The sequence below is a fragment of the Lepisosteus platostomus genome, chromosome 10 (assembly GCF_059453375.1).
Source record: "Lepisosteus platostomus isolate fLepPlt1 chromosome 10, fLepPlt1.hap1, whole genome shotgun sequence".
In the NCBI taxonomy this organism is placed as follows: Eukaryota; Metazoa; Chordata; class Actinopteri; order Semionotiformes; family Lepisosteidae; genus Lepisosteus; species Lepisosteus platostomus.
This window is the reverse complement of record NC_142620.1, coordinates 14,837,161-14,858,591: the sequence shown is the minus strand read 5'-3', so window position 1 is coordinate 14,858,591 and position 21,431 is coordinate 14,837,161. Positions and strand designations below refer to the sequence as shown.

Genomic DNA, 21,431 nt, shown 5'->3' with positions numbered 1-21,431 from the left:
TTTTTCAATTAGCTTCAACAAAGTGTCAATAGTGTAGTGGGCCTGGTGCCAATATATCACTCAAGTAGACGCAGCTTTAAATGGTGGAAATGTGGGTCTGTGATGCATATGAGTACTCCTTGTTCCTTTAAAAAACTTCCTTTTATAAGAAGAGAATTTATCTGTAGTTAAAGTGTTTGTCTGGACCTTCGAAGTTTGTATTGAAGATATTTAATCGTTTATAAATATCCAACTGAGGCACTTAGCTCCAGTTAATTGTCAAGTAGGCCATCATCATAATCACATTAGCTAACAGCGCCCTCCTGTGGTGTAACTTGTGCAACATTTGACTTCCATCTTCATTGTTGTCACCCCTATCATGTGATACGAAAGGGGTCAGCTGATTTGAATTGCACTGTCGTTCAACCACAGAAATTCGGAGCGATTTGTTGCGTTTAAAAGCGATATTGTCCGAACTGTACGAATTGTATGGATGTGGTATTAGTTTTTTATTAAATCAGAGGCCATCATTTGCTAACACAAACTGTCAGTACTGTTGTTTGCATACCACTAAACGCGGAGAAAAGAGGAAATAATTTTTACCCTTCTCTCTCTCTCGAGACATGGTAGTGCAATTACGATCTTTGTAGATATTTGACCATTTTGTTCATTTCAAGACCTGTATTAATAGATCCATGGCTTCAATACTTGATGAGTATGAGGATTCGCAGAGCATCCGACACTCCATGCAGCAAACTACCCGCCTCTCTGCCTCCAACATCGGAATTACTCATTCAGGTAAAGTCGGGGGTAAGGGCCCGTAACTAGAGAAGAGCAGTTCATGTTTCCCTTTCGACTTGTTCTTATTTAAAATGAAATCAGTATGAATATGGTAAACATGAACGCCTTTAGAAATGGAGGTTACGTTCAGCAAGACGTGAATTTGCATGTAATAGGCAAGGATTGTTAGTTGCTACGAAGCCTTTGGGTTGTTTACTCCTTAATATTAATATTGAGTTTGACTTTTATCCAGGGTATTTGACAGTAGTTTTATGACGTCTTTCGCAGTTTGTTGTCCATGTGTCACTTATTCAGATTCCGACAAAATTGTGATCTATACTGTAATTAATTCAGTTCAGATGGCAAGCCGGCAGAAGTGAAACATCAGTCTTTTCAATCGAAACAATTGAACAGAGATCTGTTTTGATGTCGGATACTACGGTTTTGGGAACTTTACTCTGGTTTAATTTTTATTCTAGGATTTGTGAATGCCAGGTTGGAAGAAGAGAAGCCAATATTTAACAAGCAAAGAATTGATTTCTCTCCTCCTGAGAAGATTAACCACTTTGCAGTCTGTAATAACCAACTGTGTATGAGTCTTGGGAAGGACACTTTGCTGAGGTACTGTTATAAAATATTAAGTGTTTATGTTGCTGGTATCTCAGCTTGACGTTCTGACGATACAATTGCTACTGAGGTCCAATGTAAGGGCCAAATCAATGTTTCCACAATTGTTGCTTCCTGGGTGTGTATCTGAATGTTTCAAAAACATTGTTACTATAAAGACAAACTTCATGTTTCTTACTCACATAATGAATTTGTATTGAGAGATTGAACTATGGTGATGAGGAACAGGTGGTCCCTAATATTAAAGACCTGAAAACACTGTTTGTTCCAGAGAGTTTTGCTTTTTACTGAATATATAAATAATATTGACATCATCTTGTTGCAGGATTGATCTTGGGAAGCCTGATCAACCTAATCAAGTTGAACTTGGACGTAAAGATGAAGCTAAAGTACACAAACTCTTCCTTGATCCTACAGGTAAAAAGCAGCTTGGGTTGTTATTTAAGTGTATTTCACCTAAATCTTGCATAATTAATTTGCATATAGAAAGTTTAAATTCAGTATACTGAAAGTGCAATTATTTCTTTTTTGCTATTTTGGTTTTTTTTTTCATTAAAGCAGTCATTGTTGCTGCCAATACAAAGCTGACTGAATTTGGCAGCTAGATGAAACTGAATAAGCAGATGAAATATAAAACACTGAAATACATTCATTTAAACTTTTTTGGAGGAGAAATTGCTAAACAGTATGAAAAACTTAACAATTCTTTAAGCTGTAGTGTGTGTTGTTTTATGTACCTTGCCATCTTCTGGGTTAAAGACTTTTTTTGATTTATATATGTATACTGTACACATAATCCTAGTTTGAAAATCCCATTGGAAAATGGGATTGTCTATTGTACAAGAAGGTATGTAAAACAGTCGTTATTTTAACCCAATTTCAACAGCATACCAGAGTGACTGCACATTTCTCGTCTTTTCAAAATGTGAAACAAGTGATATTGAGATTGCAAGATCTTTCGCACACCCATTATCTTCGTTTCACAGGAATTTAAAAGGAATGTGGTTACTATTGTCTACATTCTGTCCACATTCTATTGTCACTTGATTGCAAAATCTAATCACACCCAAGTCTGTCTGTCTGTCAAGCTAAGAGGTATCAGAGGCTTATATTGAAGAGATGTTGGCATATTTAAATCTGGTAGAATATTGATGGTGCAGATGTTTTGAAGCTTTGGAACAGTAAATAGATCATTTTGCTCTCCACACCAATAGTTGTGTGTAGATACTGGCTAATAAAAGACTCGATATGTTGTTGCATGTGGCTTCCTAAACAGCACAAATAGTAATTTGAAGTCTTGCAATGATGTGTGTTCTACCAATCAGTCTGAAAAAAAAATTGTGAACTTAAGTCACACCACATCATAGACGTTCAATAGAATATAACTCTGGAAGTAAATAGTATGAAGTCTGTAGTCATTTAAATTGGCATTATCCTCTTTTACAATTTGGTGTAATTGACATTTCACTGGCACATGGTCATATGTTTTTTTGTAATTCAAGTTTATGTATTATGCTGTGACTGTCAAAGTGCAAAAATAGGGCTTACCACTGATTCAATACATACAGCCAGGCTACATTTGGGGTTACTGAGTTTTGCATCCCCAGTCCCTGGACTGGACTTGGGCTTCCTGCTAAAGATGTTAAAAGTTCTGGTTTTTAAGTTGTTTCCCTAGTATATATCATCTTTGTGAAAACTCAAATGTATGAGTCAAATTGATAATCCTGCAATGCCAGTAGCAGACAGTGGATCTGGTAGCTAACATGCCTCTGTTTGCGGTGGAATACAGAATCCTTGCTGACTGAAACTGTTTGTTTCTGCAGGTGCCCACCTGGTGATCAGTCTGACGTCAAGCGAGTGCCTCTACCTAAACAGAAATACCCAGAAAGTGCGAAGTTTGTCTCGATGGAAGGGGCACCTAATAGAGAGCATTGCTTGGAACAAGCTACTGGGTACAGAGACCAACACGGGCCCCATCCTAGCTGGCACTACCCAGGGGCTGATCTTTGAGGCCGAAATTTCAGCTTCGGAAGGAGCAAGCCTTTTCAACACGAACCCGGACCAGTATTTCCGACAGGTGCACATGTTGGAAGAAGACGGCAAGCCGGCCCCTGTTTGCTGCTTGGAGATTGACCGCGGGTTTGAATCAAAGTACTTTATCATTGCCACCACCCGCAAGCGCCTGTTTCAGTTTGTAGGGAAGGTAGCGGAAGGTGCTGAGCAGCAGGGCTTCAGCTCTATTTTCAGTCAAAATCAGGACCACTTTCCCAGCTTTCAGGAGTTCCCAGTCAGCATGGGCTACAGCGAGATTGCATTTTACACCCCCAAGCTACGCACCTCCCCAAAATCTTTTGCCTGGATGATGGGGAATGGAGTGTTGTATGGGAATCTGGACTATGGACGCCCCGATTCTCTGCTGAGTGATGTGGAGGTTTGGGAATATACCCCTGATATTGATTTCAAATTCAACAAGCCCATATCAATTGTCCTGACACAGTTCCATTTTCTCCTTCTCCTGCCGGACCGTGTGAAGGCTGTCTGCACTTTGAATGGGCAGGTTGTTTACGAAGATGTCTTTCCGGACAAATTTGGGCCATTGAAAAGGATGATTAAAGATCCGGTGGGCAGTCTGGTGTGGATATACACTGAAAAGGCGGTTTTTCGCTATCACATTCAAAGAGAGGCGCGAGATGTCTGGCAAATGTACATGAGCATGAACAAGTTTGACAGGGCTAAAGAGTACTGCAGGGATAGGCCTGAATGTATGGACATTGTCTTGGCCAAAGAAGCAGAGCATTGTTTCCAGAATAAGAAATACCTGGAGAGTGCAAAGTGCTATGCCCTTACACAGAACTATTTTGAAGAGATTGCACTGAAATTCATTGAAGCCAAACAGGAGGAAGCCCTCAAGGAGTTCCTTATAAAGAAACTCAGTATCCTTAAGTCCAGTGAGAAGACCCAAATCACCCTGCTGGTTACATGGCTGACTGAACTGTACCTCAACAGGCTGGGGATTCTTGAAGGAGATGAATTGAAACGTGTCACTTTCTTGGAAGCAAGAGAAGAGTTCCGCAAGTTCCTAAGCAGCCCCAAAAACAAAGAATGCCTGTACAACAATAGAACCACCATATATGATCTGTTGGCCAGCCATGGTAATGTAGACGACATGGTGTACTTCTCCGTCATCATGCAGGACTACGAACGAGTCGTCTCCCACTACTGCCAGCATGATGACTATGAGGCAGCCCTGGATGTGTTGTCGAAGCACGCAGACGAGAAACTGTTCTATAAGTTCTCTCCCGTTCTCATGCAGCACATCCCGAAAAAAGTTGTGGATGCTTGGATCAAGATGGGGAAAAAACTAGATGCCAAGCAGCTCATCCCTGCTCTGGTTAATTACAGCCAGATTGGCAGCACGGAGCAAATTAATGAGACCATACGCTACATGGAGTTTTGTGTGTATGAAGTGACTGTGACGGAAGAGGCAATCCACAACTACCTCCTGTCCCTTTATGCTAAATACAAACCTGAATGTTTGCTCTGGTATTTGGAGCAGGCTGGAACTCACTCTAGTGAAATCCACTATGATCTGAAGTATGCACTGCGTCTGTTTGCGGAGCACGGCCATCGCCAGGCCTGTGTTCACGTTTATAAGATAATGGAACTTTATGAAGAAGCTGTGGATCTGGCACTGCAAGTATGACACTCTTTCATTCATTGCATTTTAAGACCATTTGGTAATTAGTTGTAAATGGACGATTGTAGCCACAGTTATATCCATTAATTTTGTCAACATGAGTAAGAACATGTAGCGTTTATCAAATACAGATAAATACTCGGAATAGATAGATACTTTATTGTCCACTGCTGTGGAAAGTTGTCTTTGGCTTCTCCCACAGAGGTGCAAAACACACAGGGAAAACAAAGAGTCACAAAAAGTCTCATGAAATCACAACAGTATGTGATACATAAATAGATGGATAAATAAATAGGTAGAGGGAGGAATGCATTTACATACCTTCATTGAGTAGTTTTATTGCAGAGGGGATAAAGGACTTGTTATAAATGTTTTTATTTGAATCATTCATCAGGATAAATATTATGTTGGAATACATGTATGACTGAAATTCTTAAAGAAGTGTAAGTTTTAATTATACAATAGTTTGGTGGATTACATACACCTGTAATGTAAAATCATTGTAATTTTTTTGTATTCTCGAGTTACCAAGTGTAAAGACCATAGGGTAAACTAAATGCTGGTTTGATTTGCTTTTAGTTGAACAGTATTCAAATTATTATTTTTGTTTACTTGTAGGTGGATGTAGACCTGGCCAAGTCATGTGCAGATCTGCCAGAAGACGATGAGGAGCTGAGGAAGAAACTTTGGTTGAAGATCGCCCGCCATGTGGTTCAAGAGGAAAAAGATGTCAAGAAAGCCATGAACTGCCTGTCCAGCTGCAATTTGCTGAAGATTGAGGACATTTTGCCTTTCTTCCCTGACTTTGTCACCATCGACCACTTCAAGGAGGCCATCTGCAACTCCCTGGAGGAGTACAACAAGCACATTGAGGAGCTGAAACAAGAGATGGAGGAAGCCACAGAGAGCGCCAAGAGGATCCGAGAGGACATCCAGGAGATGAGGAACAAGTATGGTGTGGTGGAGTCCCAGGAGAAATGTGCCGCCTGCGATTTCCCCCTGCTCAACCGCCCATTCTACCTCTTCCTCTGCAGCCACATGTTTCACTATGACTGCCTCTTGCAAGAGGTGAACCCTCATCTGTCCACTTACAAGCTAACCAAACTAGAGGAGCTCCAGAAAAAGCTGTTGGCTACGAGCCAGCCCACCAAAGCCCGGCATCGGCAGAAGGAGGAGGACACCATTAGCCTTGGAAAAGGGCAGCCGAGTCGAGAGCAGATCAAGTCGGACATTGACGATATAATAGCTGCTGAGTGCGTGTACTGTGGGGAGCTGATGATCAAATCCATTGATAAGCCGTTCATTGACCCACAAAAGTATGAAGACGAAAAATCAAGCTGGCTGTAAAAAGTGGAAAAAGGTGTGATTTGAAATGGATAGCTAAAAGACTGGAGAAAAAGAAAAGCTCACTGTAAAAGTTTGTCAGTTACCCTTCTGCTTGGTATTTGGTGACAGCTAAACAGGAGTAGCTAATCTGCTATTGCTGCACTGCATGTAAATTCAGCCGAAGTTGTAAAAGAATGTTATCAACAATGTTTAGCTGTTGCATCTAATGGTACTGGCATAGCTCCCTTACCTGTTTTAAGCTTGGAGTGCATCCTTTAGGTTTCAGTGTAGCGGTTTTCCCTTAGTGTTCCATTAACGCCCTCGTTCTGTTCACCATTTTATGCTTAGCTTATCTGAATCGATGCAACTCCAAATATTTCTTTTATGCTTAAAATGTATTTGTGAGTGCCACCAGTATGAAGTGACTGTGGTTCGTAATCAGACCTGCATTTGTATCTTGTAATTTAGATACGAAGACCGATTTGTTGTAGGATGAGCATCTGGCATCAATTCAGATCCACTAAATCCAATCCAGTTTTAAAGCATTTGGTTTAATGCTGTGAGTAATCCACAGCTGATCAGAATATGATTTAAAGTGTTATTTTTGCTATCCTTGTTATTGCATTACTTTTCTTAACATCTATGATCAAAGATGAAGTAATTATTGCCTACAGAGTGACCTCTTACTTATAAGCGATGCACTACTCCTTTAAATATTGTATTTTCATTATGAGACAAATCTGATCTTATGTGGACATGTTCAGTTGACCTTTTTTAATACATATTGCTTCATACTCTTTGTAAAACAACGCCTCAAGCCTTGTTTTTTTGTTTAAGATCTTTTGATTTTATAAAATGTACTTTGTTCCCAGCCCTATTTTTAGAAAATAATGTTTGGAAACTTAATTTAACAAAGTTATGTGCAAGCTCTAAAACTAATTCACCTTGCCGATTAAAGAACATGATGCATCTTGGTAATCAGCCCTTCTACTGTATTTTTATTTTTTTAAGAACAAAAGACAAGTTACTAATGGGAGGAGCCCATTTGGTCCATTTGGCAGATAGTATAAGGTTAACCATAAGGTCACAGCAGAATGGTTGGGTAGCTTGTTCCATACACCCACAACCCTTTGTGTAAGGTTGCTCCTGTTTAGAGATTTGCGTGTCCATCCATGTAGTTTCCACTTCGACGTGACTGTTAATTCTTAAGACGCTCTATGAGTTAACTTTGTCAATGCCTCGGAAGATTATGAACCTTTTAACTCGAAGGATATTTAAAAGATATATTTTTAGTATTAATGGAAAGCCGAATTAATGAAGGCATGCAAGACACTGTAATGTTTTTTGAAGCAGACTAAACCAATTAAAACTAATATGTCCTTCATTCACAAGGCCTTGTTTTTTCCAGGACTTTAGGTGAAGCTATGCTGCATATATTTTCCACCAGAATGTTTACATAAAATGACCTGGAGGTAGCCCATATGATTTGTATCCAATGATTCATTCAGTTATTAGAATTACTAATACTTAAATGAATCACTGGCAGTAGGTTATATCTCAGACTTCTACAAACCTACAGTTGTCCGTATTTAAAGTTTTTATGATATGTGGCTTGGTTATTTCAGTTGTATAAAATATTTATATAGCATAAAAAGAAAGAGCTACTTTCATCATGACAAACTTGTGATTTTCCAGGCAGCTTTGGAAGTATTCTGTGATGCAGCTTATTTAATTTAAACCATCAGATAAAAAGGTACAAACCTGAAAGGTGTACAGAATATTTTTGTCTCTTTTGAAATTTCAAAAATATCTTAAAAAATGAGTGCCCAATTCACAGCAAAAAGAGAGGAACACCATCCTTCAGAGATTTGTATTTGTGTATTTGAGGCTTTTAGTAAGATACATTTTGAGACTTTTTAAGACACCTTTTGCCAAATGTTTTTTAAATACAATCACAATGATTTACTGCTTTAGTTTTAGTGTTGTTGGCAATGGTTGTAGTTATGTGTTAAGTCTGTAATAACTTTTCTCAGCTTAGTAAAAGTGAAAGATTTTAAGGGAATTCCTCATTTTTCTGATGAGCAAAAGCCCTCGTTTCGATAAATGTTATAATTTACAACTCCTTTTACACAGTTATCCATACATTATAATATAAATGGCTTTCACATGCCTTACAAGGCTACTGTGAAAGACATTCAGCTTGATGTGATTTAAAGAACAAGACATCCTGAATATTTTTGGAGACCATTGACTTATTCATTACATCACTTTCAATTTTGTATAGTTTTAAAATGGAAAAAAAATATTTGTGCTAAAACGTTAAGAAATGGTAAGAGGGTGATAGCATTTCTTTGTTTTATTTGTATAGCCATTTTGTATGAAGTAGTTTATGATTACAGATTATCGCAAATCATTTGATTATCGCCGTTCTGCAAGTGGCACACAAAAGACGTGAGATATATTTACTAGGGTACTGTAGAGTGTTGATATGGTATTATTGCCAGTTGCCAGTGTTTCATTTATGAGAGCTGCACAGTTTCATGGGCTTTAGGCATTCGTTTGCTTTGGCTGATAAGTACCACCTCTGAAAAACCTAACGAAAGTGGAAATTGCTTAAACATTGAATTGTATTTCAGATGAGGTCTTAAAGGACTTAACGCTACTCATTAAAACTTTTACAGAATGTGGTCTTGAACTGTATTTATGTGTGAGTATAAATAAACAATGGAAAAGTACACAAATTCAAAACTGTAACATTGCAGGCAAATTAGAAATATAGTATTGGATGTGAATACAGGTAAATCTCTAAACTGAAGCAACATTTTCTGTGATTACAGCTGAATAGAAATTGTAAATGAAAATTGCCGCCCATTAACTTAATATTCTCTTTTAATATACTGTACAATACCAAGCGAGTAAAACTAGGGAGGTCGAATTCAAAGGTCCAGCATTTTTCTTTATCCCTAGCAGATGTATTGATTGTACTTTCCTTAATGGTTTTAAAACGGGAGAATTTTCTCTGTGTAAAGGAGTTACCCATCTTCCCGAGTCAATCCCATGTGTAACTGATACTAAATTTGTATTTTAAATGTACTCGTAAACCGACAATGTTGTAGTAAAATACTTTATAGCGCTACGTGTATTGCTTTTTTAGCCTTTTTGAATTGACTATTCCACCAGCGTGTTGGTGGAAACAAAATGTTACAGTAAGAAACGGGCAATTTCTTTTTTTCTCCCAAACTTATTCTTCGTGCGGAAATACTTAAGTTCAATGGTTATGATTTCGGGCTCGGCTTTGTTTTTTTGACATCTTGAAACCACAACACACATATTTTTTAAGGTTTGCACACAGGTGAACCATAACAAATATCAGGGAAAAAAATGTTAGAAGATGGATATTAATGAGGTAAGGAATAACCTCTAACGGTTAAAATTAGTTTAGGGGTTTATTATTTCAGTTAATCAAAATCCACCATTACAATACAAGTTCAGATGTAGACATTTAGATTCATTTTCAAACTAGAATACCGTATAAAATTAACTTTTTCCGTCATATACCGAAATCTGTTTTGATGTTTTTATCCTTAAGTGTTAATTGCAGTAGCAGTTGGATTAGTTTAAAGTTGTGAAATGATTGTATAATTACTAAGATTATGTTGGACGAAGGAATATTTTATAACTGACTACGTAAAATTAAGATTTATAGTTTGTGACTTTATCAATTACAGAACAATTCTTTCAATCTGAAGGCGGAAAGCAATTTTTAATAATTCAATATTCAATTTCCGGAATTGTTCGAAATATCGCGAGAATAAGTTGGGAAAGGAGACTTTGCCTCTAAACAACGTCATTCGCAGTTCGGCAATCTTCGTTATTTTCAGACCGAACCAATCGAGTTTGGATAGTATAGATGGAGAGGTTTAGAAAACGTGTTTAAATTAAAGAATTCCATTATGTACATTATTTTATTATGTCCATTCTATGTTGGAAGCGTATGTGTTGAAAAGATTGTTTCGGACTAACTTAAAAGCGTCTATACCACTCTTGCTATGTGTTCTGTGTTTGATTATTAGCCCTGTTCCCTGCTCTCTCCTCGCCATGGCGCCGTGTCCCTGCTCTCTCAGTTACTGAAAGTGGCCGCCTCTCTGCTGCTGCCGGCCCAGCGCTCACACACTCGCTCGTTGCCCAGCACCGCCATCTTGGAGACAGAGAACTGGGAGCCGGCAGCGGCTGAGAGAGAGAGAGAAAAGGGGACCCGGGGGCCAAGGTGAGCGAGTGCTTATGAGGAACATGGTGGGGGAGCGATGGGGGAAGATGGCCGGGAGGGAGAAAGAATTGTAGAAAGCGGGTACAGGAGAGCGGAGGGAGAGACTCGGCGTAAGGACGAGTGAACCGGAGAGAGATCCAAAAAAGGATCCAGGCCTCGCTGGAAAATCCCAAAAAAGCCTTGATCTCGAAACCATTGCAAGTCCCAAAAACTAAACTCATTTAATGTTAATGGTGGTTGCCTTAAAGTGACAGAACCAATTTTAATTATCGAAATATCGAAAAGCAAGTTTTAATCGATTGGTTAAAATAAAACAACTCTTCAGTTGAAGGCCTAAATTCACCTCTAAAGCCTGAGATTTAAAAGGATCTCTTCTTTGTGGGGTAATCATTTTATATAAACAATCCTGTTCTATGATTTCTGTGACTAGGAGTTACCTCTACTTAGTTTAAATAAAGATCAGCATTCCTAGTGTTTTTGCATATTGCAAAAGCACGCTTATTCCAGTGCGGAAGGGGCTCTAAAAATAGACTCGAAGTCTACAATGTATCCAAGGGAACATTTAATGTGCGTTTTTAAATACAGTATATTTTAGCCTGACATTCTATAAGATATCAGTAATGTATGTAGATAGAATGATCATTCTAACTGTATTAGGAAGATTAGTATTATTATTAAATCAATACAAATACATACAGTAATCTGTCAATACCACATTCCCCGAAAAACCTTCGTAAAATCTGCTACTGACAATATTAGCTGTCAAATATTTATATTGGCAGCAACAGAAGAGACATAATAAACGTTTTTGTTTGTGGTTGTGTGTGTAGTTACAGTCCCATTCAGTGTGTAATTGAATTAAACTCAAGATCGCCTGGAAAATAAATCGAATAACTATAATCCGAAAATATTTTGACATTAGTTCTAGTTCAGTAGCTGTGCTTTTGGGAGTCACCGATTAAGTTGTCAAACAAAATGATGTGGTTTCAAAGGTGTAGAACCTGTAAATTTTAAAATCAGTTTTTGGGTACTGGAAAACTTTAAATCTATGGGTTACTCCCTCTCTCAAATATGAACCAACCCATGTACACCTCTTTCAGCAGGTAAATAAGTTATTACCTGATGATTATATACAGTATATAAGGTCATCGTCCCAGAGTTCCGCAGGGCGGCGCGTGCGCTACAATACGTTTCCTTATGGTTCCTTTGGTTCCGTTCTCAAGCTGAATCCTGTCCCGAACACCTAGGAATAATGATATAGTACTCATTCAGAAATGTAAAGTATTCCCCCGCCCCCGCCATGCTAACAGTTGCTGAATTTGTAACAGTAAAGGAGTGTACGTTCATCATTACTGGAAGGGTTAAAAAAAAACCTCTGTGTTAAAGGACATAAGTACTTGGACCTGTGCTTTTAAAAGTCAGGCAGGACCTGAGCTGCACACTTTAAATATGCATATAAGAAGAATTAACGTTTTGTTGCTGTACGTTCATTTTGCCTTACAATTTGCCCACTTGCTTGACCTTCGTGTGCTGTAACTGGGTATTTAAAGGTCAACCTGCGTAAATACGTGTCTGGTAAATGGGTTTGTTTGGGCATTAGAGTACTTTGCATGCTTGAGTGAGGTTTCAGAACGTTTTGTTTAGGAACTTCAAAATAACAGGTTTTGTACACAGTTCTTCTGTATTTACCAGCTGTGTGTGACCTGCATTGCAGCACATAGCCAGGAAGGCAGGTTTGGAGAGAACATGTCACAACTGTGCAGTGACTAGACCAATCAAGGCACACTTATTTCCTACCCAAAGGTGCCAGGAAAAATATTCCTGTCAATGAAATTGTGATAAAAAATGCAATTCTAAACCTGTGTGTATTTCCTTATGACTTTTGTATCTGAGTCATTTGCTCACCATTGCCTGGTCATTGAATCCTTTGGTTGTAGATTAAATTAGATTGGAATTAGAGATGAACTACAGTGGTCAAAAAGCCCATGAAAGGAACGAGCCTTATAAAAGAAAGCTGAAATAAATAGTATCTTTAGTTCTTAATTGATTTTAGATCAATTATTGAGATTATAGTTAGTATTTAAAATAGTTGACAGGAGTAAGAACGTGTAAGAAATATTTATGTTTTTTGAATATGGTAATATACTATTTTGTGATTGTGCACCTGTTTAGATCCATCAAGAATAAAACAACAAATCAATATGTTAACTTATCTTAGGCGCTCAATATGAAACATTTTATAATATATGGATTACATGACATTATATTATTACTGTACTTAAAGAAAATTAAATTTTAAAGGTGACATCTGTGTCTATGTGTGACGGCTCAGTCATTATACAGTACACGTGCAGTAAAAGCAATAGATGGACACACCTGTTCTTTTCACTGAAGTGGGAGTTACGCTTAACAATTTTCTTCATCCAAGGAAAGATCAAACTCATATAGCTTCTGATTTTGTTTTATCAATTCAACACAAGGACCAAGGCTACAGTGTCATTAATCTTTTTCTAAGCCCCTTCCTTTTTCAGCCAGACTGACACATTGGAATTCAACTAAACCCTTAAAAATAACTTAATTAATATTTAACATTAATGAATGCTAATAGTAACCTAGAAGAAACAACAGTAAGAGATCTGACTGTCAGCTGGATATTGGGTAGTAAAGATCAATTAAAGTAACAATTTCAGGGAGACGACTTTTTTATTACCTTCAAAAAAATAAATTTTGCATTAGACGTTTTGCATCTCTTTGTTTCTTCTTGTTTATGGTTTACATGGTATAACAGTATTTACTTCAAGATTTCTGTAACCACCATGCAAAGGGTAGATGGGTTTCCCCTAGAATTTAAGCCTATTGCTTTTATTTAACCTCTGTTATGGGCTACAGTTATTATGGGAGGGATTTCCGCAGTTGGCTTATACTGTATGTCCGTTTGAGACAGAAATACACTTTTCTACATTATTCATCTTAATTTTAAGCCATTTGTTATTTTGACATGTGCTGGGAGTTTTCTGTAAGGACTTTCTTATTAAAAATTACTTTTTATTCTGCCCATGCTGTGTGTTTATACTTCAGTGAAATTTTTGTGTAGTGGTTGCTGGTGTGTAACCAGAGATTTAGTTACTATACTCATGAACCATTAACAGTTAATATACAGTGCTAACAGCATCTGACAGCGTGTGGCCTTTTAGAGGTCTCATGAGCTCATGGTAGCATTTACGTAGATAATTGCATCTGTGTAATCATTCATTGCTTATTGAACTAGCCTTGAGCATAGAAGTGAGGAACAATGAATATATATAGTCATTCTGATGATAATGTGTTAAAGTGAATTAATATTAAACTGACTCCGGATCCTCAGAGGAAATTACTGATTAATTCATTAACCTCAATGCTGTGGTTGTAGTCCTTGATATGCCAGTGTCTGTACCTCAGTTACAGTACATAATTGAAGAATATTTTGATTTGTTTATGTTTTCTTAAACATATTGGAGGTCTGGTTTTACCACTGTTTTTTTATAAATAACTTTAAACTTCCAGCTTATCTAGAAAACTTTAAAAAGCTTCCATTTAAGCAACCTGGTATTTCACATCTATGTATATAGAGGCATCCATCTTTATTCTTGGGGTTAGTGGTCAGTAATAATAAAAAGCCCTTTTAAAATAGTTATTTACAAAGGACTTTGCAAAGCCTTGAAAATAAAAATGCTGTGCGCACATATCAGATTGTGCTGGAAGTATAAGCAAATAAGTGGCTTTTCCAGTATCCTCTCACTGACAAAGGCTCCCAGCATATAATTGTTGAGGATAATTTGGCTGCTTTCCTTTTCAGAACATGCTAAGTTTCATGATATACCACTTTGAATGAAGGGCTGAAACCTGGCAGTAGTTACTCTTGGAAGAGATGTTAGTGAGAACAGTATAGAGAACTATTGCTACGGTCTGTGAGGGTCCTAATTCCCCAGTATAGTGACGGGGACACTATACTGTAAAAAGGCGTCGTCCTTTGCATGAGACGTAAAACCAAGGTCTTGACTTTCTGTGTTCATTAAAGATCCCAGGATGTTTCTTGAAAAGAGTAGGGGTGTTAAATAGGGTATCTTGGCCATATTTCCCCAAGCCTTTACCAATCATGGACTCTTAATAATCCCCATCTGCTCTCCTCACTTACTGATACATGATGTGTGGTGAGTGTACTGGCGCACTTTGGCTGCCGTCGCATCATGCAGGTGGGGGCTGCAGACTGGTGGTGGAGGGGAGGCCCCACCTGTGTATACAGTAAGTGTAAGGATTATTATTATTTCTTGTCTGGTTCTGTGGTGTAGATGGAGTCTAGAAATGACAAGAGAAAGTCATGCTTCTGGTACACAAAATGGGTATTTTTCCACAACAACAACATTGTGTTCATGGCTTCTTTGTTTTGCTTGAAAGTAGTGGATTTTGCAACCCACGTGTGGGTTTGAGAAAAGCTCCCTATGGCCTTGGATTTGGACGAAACAGAAGATGGTGTCTTTACAAAGCTGGCAAAGCCTCTCCACCTACAATACCTTGAAAAATCCCTGAAGCTGGATGCCTTCCTCCGTCAGACTGCAGCTTTGTTCAACAGGAACATTTCGAGGTAAGGCCGTACAGACAATAAGAGAGCCCACAGGGTAGACATGGTAGTACTGTGGGGGTAGAGGTTTTGATAGCAGAGTGGACTTGTCATGTTGAGAGTGCTCAAGTTACCATCTTGTTTCCCCAGCGATGACAGCGATGATGGCTTGGAGGAGGACCACTCCCTGACCCCCTCGGACACCTGTGGTCCCCTCCTGAGGGTGAAGGAGGAGCCCCTTGACTCCGGGGAGAGGGGAGAGCCGTGTGGAGCTGCTGGGCTGGGATCGCTCCCGGACAGCCGCTCACTCAATGGAGCCCTGCCGCATGGTAGGAGGGAATGCTGTTCAGCTTGCAGCCCTCCACACCTGTTAAACCTGTCAATATTAAAGCATTATACATCTGACACATCTCTGTTTTCTTTCACAGAACAAAAAGTGGACAAAGCAAGTCTGTACAACTTTACAAAATTGAAGAAAAGTAGAAAATGGCTTAAGGTATTGAGGTTAATTTATATTGTACAGTAATATGTACAGTATGATTGATGTAGTTCAAGTGGGTAGCTGCGTCAACATGCGTAGGCTGCAAAGGAAGAAGTAATAGGTTTATCCCATGCAGGAAAGAGAAGAAAGGAAACACAACGTTTCAGCTGTGGAGCCTTCTTTGGGTGTGGTGTGACACCCGAAGAAGGCTCCACAGCCGAAACATTGTTTTCTTTCTTATCTTTTCAGCATGGAAGAAACCTATTACTTGTTACTTTGCAGTATAATTGATGTCCCATTCTTTTTTCAGACCTCTAACTCTGTAGCTGTTAATATAGGTTACTGGAGAAATTTCCTGATAGGGTTTTGTTTTTGTTTTATTAAAAAAAGCTGATTTAGTTTCATAGTTTCATCAGATTGATATCTTAACCCACTGGCTGTGATCTATAAACACAAAGATGGAGATACTCTAACAGCACATCTCTTAGGTGCTTGGGTATTGGGAGTGTATGTTATTAAACCTTTTTTTGTGATGTACAAACTACGGAAGGTGATCTGCTTTCAGTTTCATAAACAAGCGGCAATACTAGTGACTAAAGAATAATTAACATGAGATCTTAACATTGAAAAAAAGTTTTTAGTGACTATGTTTATGTTATTATACTTAGTATTTTGGTGTGCGTTTTTATTGTTTTCTTGTATTTGAAAAAAATGCTTAATTTAGTTTCAGCATCTTTTTCTATCTTCGCAAACTGTAAGAAGGTGTGCGGCTATACTGTGTGTAAGGAGTTTTTTTTTTTTGCTTCCAGAGTGTATTGTTGAGCGATGACACCACAGACTCGGACTCCAATTCTGATGACGAGGAGTTCACCCTCTCTAAAGAGGAGCTGCATGACATGCTGAGGCTGCACAAACACAATAAGCTACACCAGAGCAAGTTCCATGCAGACCGGGAGGTAAGTCAGGACTTCCCCTCTCTCCAGCACTTTTCCCAACACAGAAGGATGAGGAAGCAAGGGGGTTTCCTAGCTGTCTTGTCAGGTGGGAATCGCAAAACATCGTAACTCCAGAAAACATTCCAGGCCTGAGGATGGCGTCCTTAAAAGAAAATAAGTTTCAGCTTTAGTCTTGCTAAGTAGCACTCATTAGCAACATGTCTAGAATAGGATGAATACAAGCGTTGAATTTAAAATACTGCTTCTGAAGCCTGTAATCAAACTTTATTGAATGTTCTTAAGGCCACACACAATCTTAATGTCTACAAATGTGTTCAGAAAGCATATTCCTATAATGTGATTCATAATGGCTGAAACGCATTTAAATAGACCGATAGTGACGAAGCTGAACAGTAGCTTTGCCTAAATCTAACAGTTCTGCAACAGCCTTCGTAGACTTTGCTGCCCATTGCTCAGTGCACCCGTGATCCCGTTTCAGTTACAGCAGTACCAGTACTACAGCGCCGGGCTACTGTCCACTCACGATCCTTTCTACGAGCAGCAGCGCCACCTCCTGGGGCCAAAAAAGAAGAAAATTAAAGATGAGAAGAAACTGAAGGGTAAGTGACCTTCTGGACAATTCGTGTGTTGAGACAGGTGAGAGAAAAAGAACTCGTCCTAAAATCAGTTTCTCATTTTATTTCCATTCCTCCTCTAAATGGTGCACTTTAGCCAAGCTGAAGAAGGTGAAAAAGAAGAAGAAACGTGATGAAGAATTCTCCACAGAGGGACGCACCTACACCAACAAAATTTTTGCCAAGTTCTCCCATGATGCCCCTTTGCCGGTGTCAAAGAAGAAGCACCTCACTATCGAACAACTAAATGCACGTCGCCGCAAAGTCTGGCTCACTATTGCCAAAAAAGAAAATCCCAAGGTATTATTTATTCTTTACTCCAAAAGTCCAAAAATTCTGTTCAGATTGATGGCATCTCTAAAGTACCCTCTATATACAAGGATAGAACTGTTACTAATAATGAAAGGTCAATTTATTTTTACTAGAACTGTTTCTTTTTAAAATTAGTGATTAACTGGAGACATGTACCCATGATTGTGTCTTTTCCACAGGCATTCAAGCAGAAAGCTTCGGCTCGCAACTTTGTTTTAACCAATGCTAAAAAGGTAACTTTTCTGTTCAGTTTTTTAACATGAGAATGGCACAAAAATATACATCAGTCCCTTGTTATTACAGCACTTTATTCTGTCAAGGACATCAGCGTTCAAAATAAACATGCTTTATAATAATGACAGCAGGCACATATTCAGGATGACATAAATAACTGGGATACTGATGAGTAAGGTGTAGTATTTTGTTATTGTAATATTACAATTATTGTAAAAGTGGCTTCTCAAAGCACTTGTTAAGCATTAATATTCAGTGTATTGTGTTATACAGAACAAATTGCCCCATTCATCCTAAAGAGCTACTTGCAGTTTTGTGACATAAACAGATTATTTTAGACTGGAGAAATAAAAACCAGGCAGGTTTTAAAAGCCACGATTTTGGCAAGTCGCATTTGTGCTCCGCCCGTTATGTGTTTGAGATGTCATTGAGCCAGAGACGGTGAAGGAAGGTCAGTAAACGTGAGGCCCGTGTGTTACAGCTGGCTCACCAGTGCATGCGGGAGGTGCGCCGGGCAGCCATCCAGGCCCAGAAGAACTGCAAGGAGACCCTGCCCCGCGCCCGCCGGCTCACCAAGGAGATGCTGCTCTACTGGAAGAAGTACGAGAAGGTGGAGAAAGAGCACCGCAAGAGGGCAGAGAAGGAGGCGCTGGAGCAACGCAAACTGGATGAAGAGATGAGAGAGGTAGGTGCCACTGGAGCATCATCTGGCTGGGTGGGCTATATCGAGGCTGGGCCACCAGTCCTCAAGAGCACACAGGGCCTTCTGGTGCTTCACCACTGACGTACCAACTCAGGACACTGTTGAAGTTGGTAGTAGTGCTATTCATCCAAGTCTCAGACAAAAGATTTTCATTTTTTGCAGAAGATTACTTTGTGTGCCTGTAATTTAATTATTTATCCAATTAAGATGTATTTATTTGGGAATTATTTACAAAAGGCCTTCTTTTAGTTGAGGTACAAATGCTGTTACCTGATTAATAGTTTCCCTCTTCACCTTTTCTGCCACTGGATGGATTAGCATAGACAGCAACTCTTTATTCTGCCAAGACTTTCAGGGTTCAAAATAAATGTGCTCAATAATAATGACGACAGGCACATATTTAGGATGAGTTAAAGGGGAACTGCTGTCTCAATTTCCCAAACCGGTTATTACATCTCGGTGACCAAATAATTGAATTGAAGGTGATCACAAAATTTTACAAATTCTGAATTAAGTAAAAAACTTTGTGAAAGTACTGCCATGGGCAAGAGCCTGAGTTCACGCAAATTACAACATGAAGTGGCCCCTTCCTGCTCACTAGTCACTGTAATGACTAATGTAATGCGATGTATGATCGAATAAGTACAGTTTTTGCAAGGAGTTTTCATACTTTAATATTCTAAAAAAATTTGAGCTGCTCCAAATCTGTGAGGCATCATCATGGGAACAGTACATTTCAAGAGGGAAAGAAAGTTGTGTCATCCATTTACTAAAATGGTGGCCTGATGGATTATTAAAAAATATATATTTTAGGGAACCCCCAAAAAAGACAGAATTCACACATGGAAAAATGGTAGTCTAAAATTAATCAAGGTGACCAACCTCTTTGCTGTAGGGCTTTGGTTGAAATAGATTTACAAAATTTACTCAAAATTGACAGACATTATACAAGTGATAAGACCATTCAAATTGTGAAAAATGGTGTTCTATAATAAAGCAGGATTGCTTGTTTTTCTTCTGGTTTCAGATTTATACAGCATAAATAATTTTAAGTATGCAGTTATGCAGTAACATTTGAATAATTGAATTTCCTTTGCTACACTCTAAACTGAGCATGATCTTTTGTTTCAGATTTCTTTTTTTTAGATAGACCTTTTAAACATACTTCGATAACTCTCTTTTTTCTGCTCTGTGTTCAAGGCCAAGCGACAGCAACGAAAGCTGAATTTCCTGATCACACAGACCGAGTTGTACGCCCATTTTATGAGCCGCAAACATAATGCAGGGAATGATGGGAAGCAGGAGGAGATCCTGAGGAAACTGGAAGACAACTCAACGTACCGACAGATTGATGTTGGGGGAGGAGTGATGGTTAACGTTGGCCAAGAAGACTATGGTATTATTCCTTAATTCATTTGCTGAGTGTTTAAAATAGAGAAACGTTTTATTCAATTTTATTAAGTGTTTCTATATTTGATTTTGCATTTATTATATGTTTGCCTAAGTCGGAGGTTGATTCTTTGTATTGTAATTTAAAATTTAAGGACACAATCCAAATGATACATAAAGATAACTTCTCTTTTAAACGTTACTGTGAAACACATACAAAAATAAATATATGTGCTTCTTTATATTGGTTTTTTAGCTGTCTGCTGGAAAAATGCAGGACCAATACTAAACCAAGCACATGTATTTAAAGTAGCTGTAATTTAGAGTAGCCTATAATCCTTCCCATTTCCCACTTGGCTGTAATTTGTCGTGTTAAACTGTTTTCTTCAGAAAAGAGTGGCTTACAGATAAAGGCTAGACTTACATCAACCAATTTTTCTTACAGTATTCAGAACATTGTTAAATCAACATGACCTTTTACCTTGGGCCTCATTAATAAGGGAACGTAATGTGCGATTTTTATTTCCTAGGGTCTTTTTATGATTTTTTGTTAACTAAAAAAACCCAGTCCTCTAAACTAAAAACCAAAACTCATTATGTTATGGGCTAAGGTGGTATTCTCTTTTTCTGTGCGTCTCCTATCCCCAAAACTGTTTTATTTTCTTCTGGCAGCAAAATAGAATAGTGTTTTTTTTTAGTACCTCAAGGGGGCAGCAGTGTTACAAAGAACACTCCCGTGTCCCAGAGCGATTTTAACATTGATCTTTGCGCTTCAGCTGTGAGGGCCCTTGGTACAGAACTTACTGTTATTTCCTCTTCAGCAGCCCTGATTGTGTGCTGTAAATAGCTGGGAGTGTTGACTTTGCATTGTAGTGCTGTCAGCAGCTGCAAAATGGCACGGTGCTCAGCTGTCAGGTGCAAGCACCAGCCTCGCTTCCCCTGCCTTCTTAAACGTAAAGCCAAAACTTCAGTGAGCTGTAAGCCGATTTCCTGATCTTACAACCACAGGCGACGTCATTGTGAGGAACTCTGGGCTGCACGCGAGGCGTAGACGCCAGTCCTGCCTGCTTTATCGTGTGTGTTTATCATGTGTTGTTTTCTCAAGTTTCGGTTTATCATTTCTCCGTTATAAAGAAAGTGCAATATTTTAATAAAATTAAAGCTCAAAGACATTAACAGTTTAATCATAATGTGCATTGAAATATTATTCGTTCTTGAATTCCTTTAATGTTTTATGAGGTCAGAAAGTCCTCCTTTCTGGGCAACATTATTAAAGGAATGTCTTTGTTCAAGCCTGAGCATTTTTCTAACTTTTTGTTCATAGCATATTAATATCTAGAAGCTCTATTAAATAGTGACATGCAATAGCTGTTATAATGTTGAAAAACACAGATACTTCATGTTCTTGAACGCTGAAAAATTTGTTCAGCCTACAATTTCTCCCCTGTAGTTATGATTTCAAAGTCAGC

General features: G+C 38.5%; 2 protein-coding genes across 6 annotated transcripts in view; both read left to right on the top strand.

The window, feature by feature from the left end:
- Positions 1-354: 354 nt before the first annotated feature.
- Positions 355-9,541, top strand: vps18 (VPS18 core subunit of CORVET and HOPS complexes). The gene is made up of 5 exons (XM_088648368.1): positions 355-777; positions 1,239-1,380; positions 1,712-1,803; positions 3,210-5,083; positions 5,702-9,541. The coding sequence occupies exons 1-5, from the start codon at positions 675-677 to the stop codon at positions 6,428-6,430; spliced, it is 2,940 nt and encodes a 979-aa protein (XP_088504494.1). The 5' UTR covers positions 355-674; the 3' UTR covers positions 6,431-9,541.
- A 953-nt stretch (positions 9,542-10,494) lies between these two features.
- Positions 10,495-21,431, top strand: part of ino80 (INO80 complex ATPase subunit) — a 55,789-nt gene continuing 44,852 nt past the window's right edge. For 2 of the 5 annotated variants that reach the window (XM_088648366.1, XM_088648367.1), the window contains exons 1-10: positions 10,495-10,676; positions 15,111-15,297; positions 15,424-15,602; positions 15,702-15,769; positions 16,564-16,710; positions 17,189-17,309; positions 17,422-17,624; positions 17,816-17,869; positions 18,352-18,555; positions 19,774-19,969. In XM_088648366.1, coding sequence (XP_088504492.1) covers positions 15,155-15,297; positions 15,424-15,602; positions 15,702-15,769; positions 16,564-16,710; positions 17,189-17,309; positions 17,422-17,624; positions 17,816-17,869; positions 18,352-18,555; positions 19,774-19,969 — 1,315 coding nt within the window. In that variant the 5' untranslated portion in view covers positions 10,495-10,676; positions 15,111-15,154. Of the gene's footprint in view, positions 10,677-10,725; positions 14,958-15,110; positions 15,298-15,423; positions 15,603-15,701; positions 15,770-16,563; positions 16,711-17,188; positions 17,310-17,421; positions 17,625-17,815; positions 17,870-18,351; positions 18,556-19,773; positions 19,970-21,431 lie in introns of those variants that run through there. The other 3 variants (XM_088648364.1, XM_088648363.1, XM_088648365.1) reach the window with 3 other exon arrangements.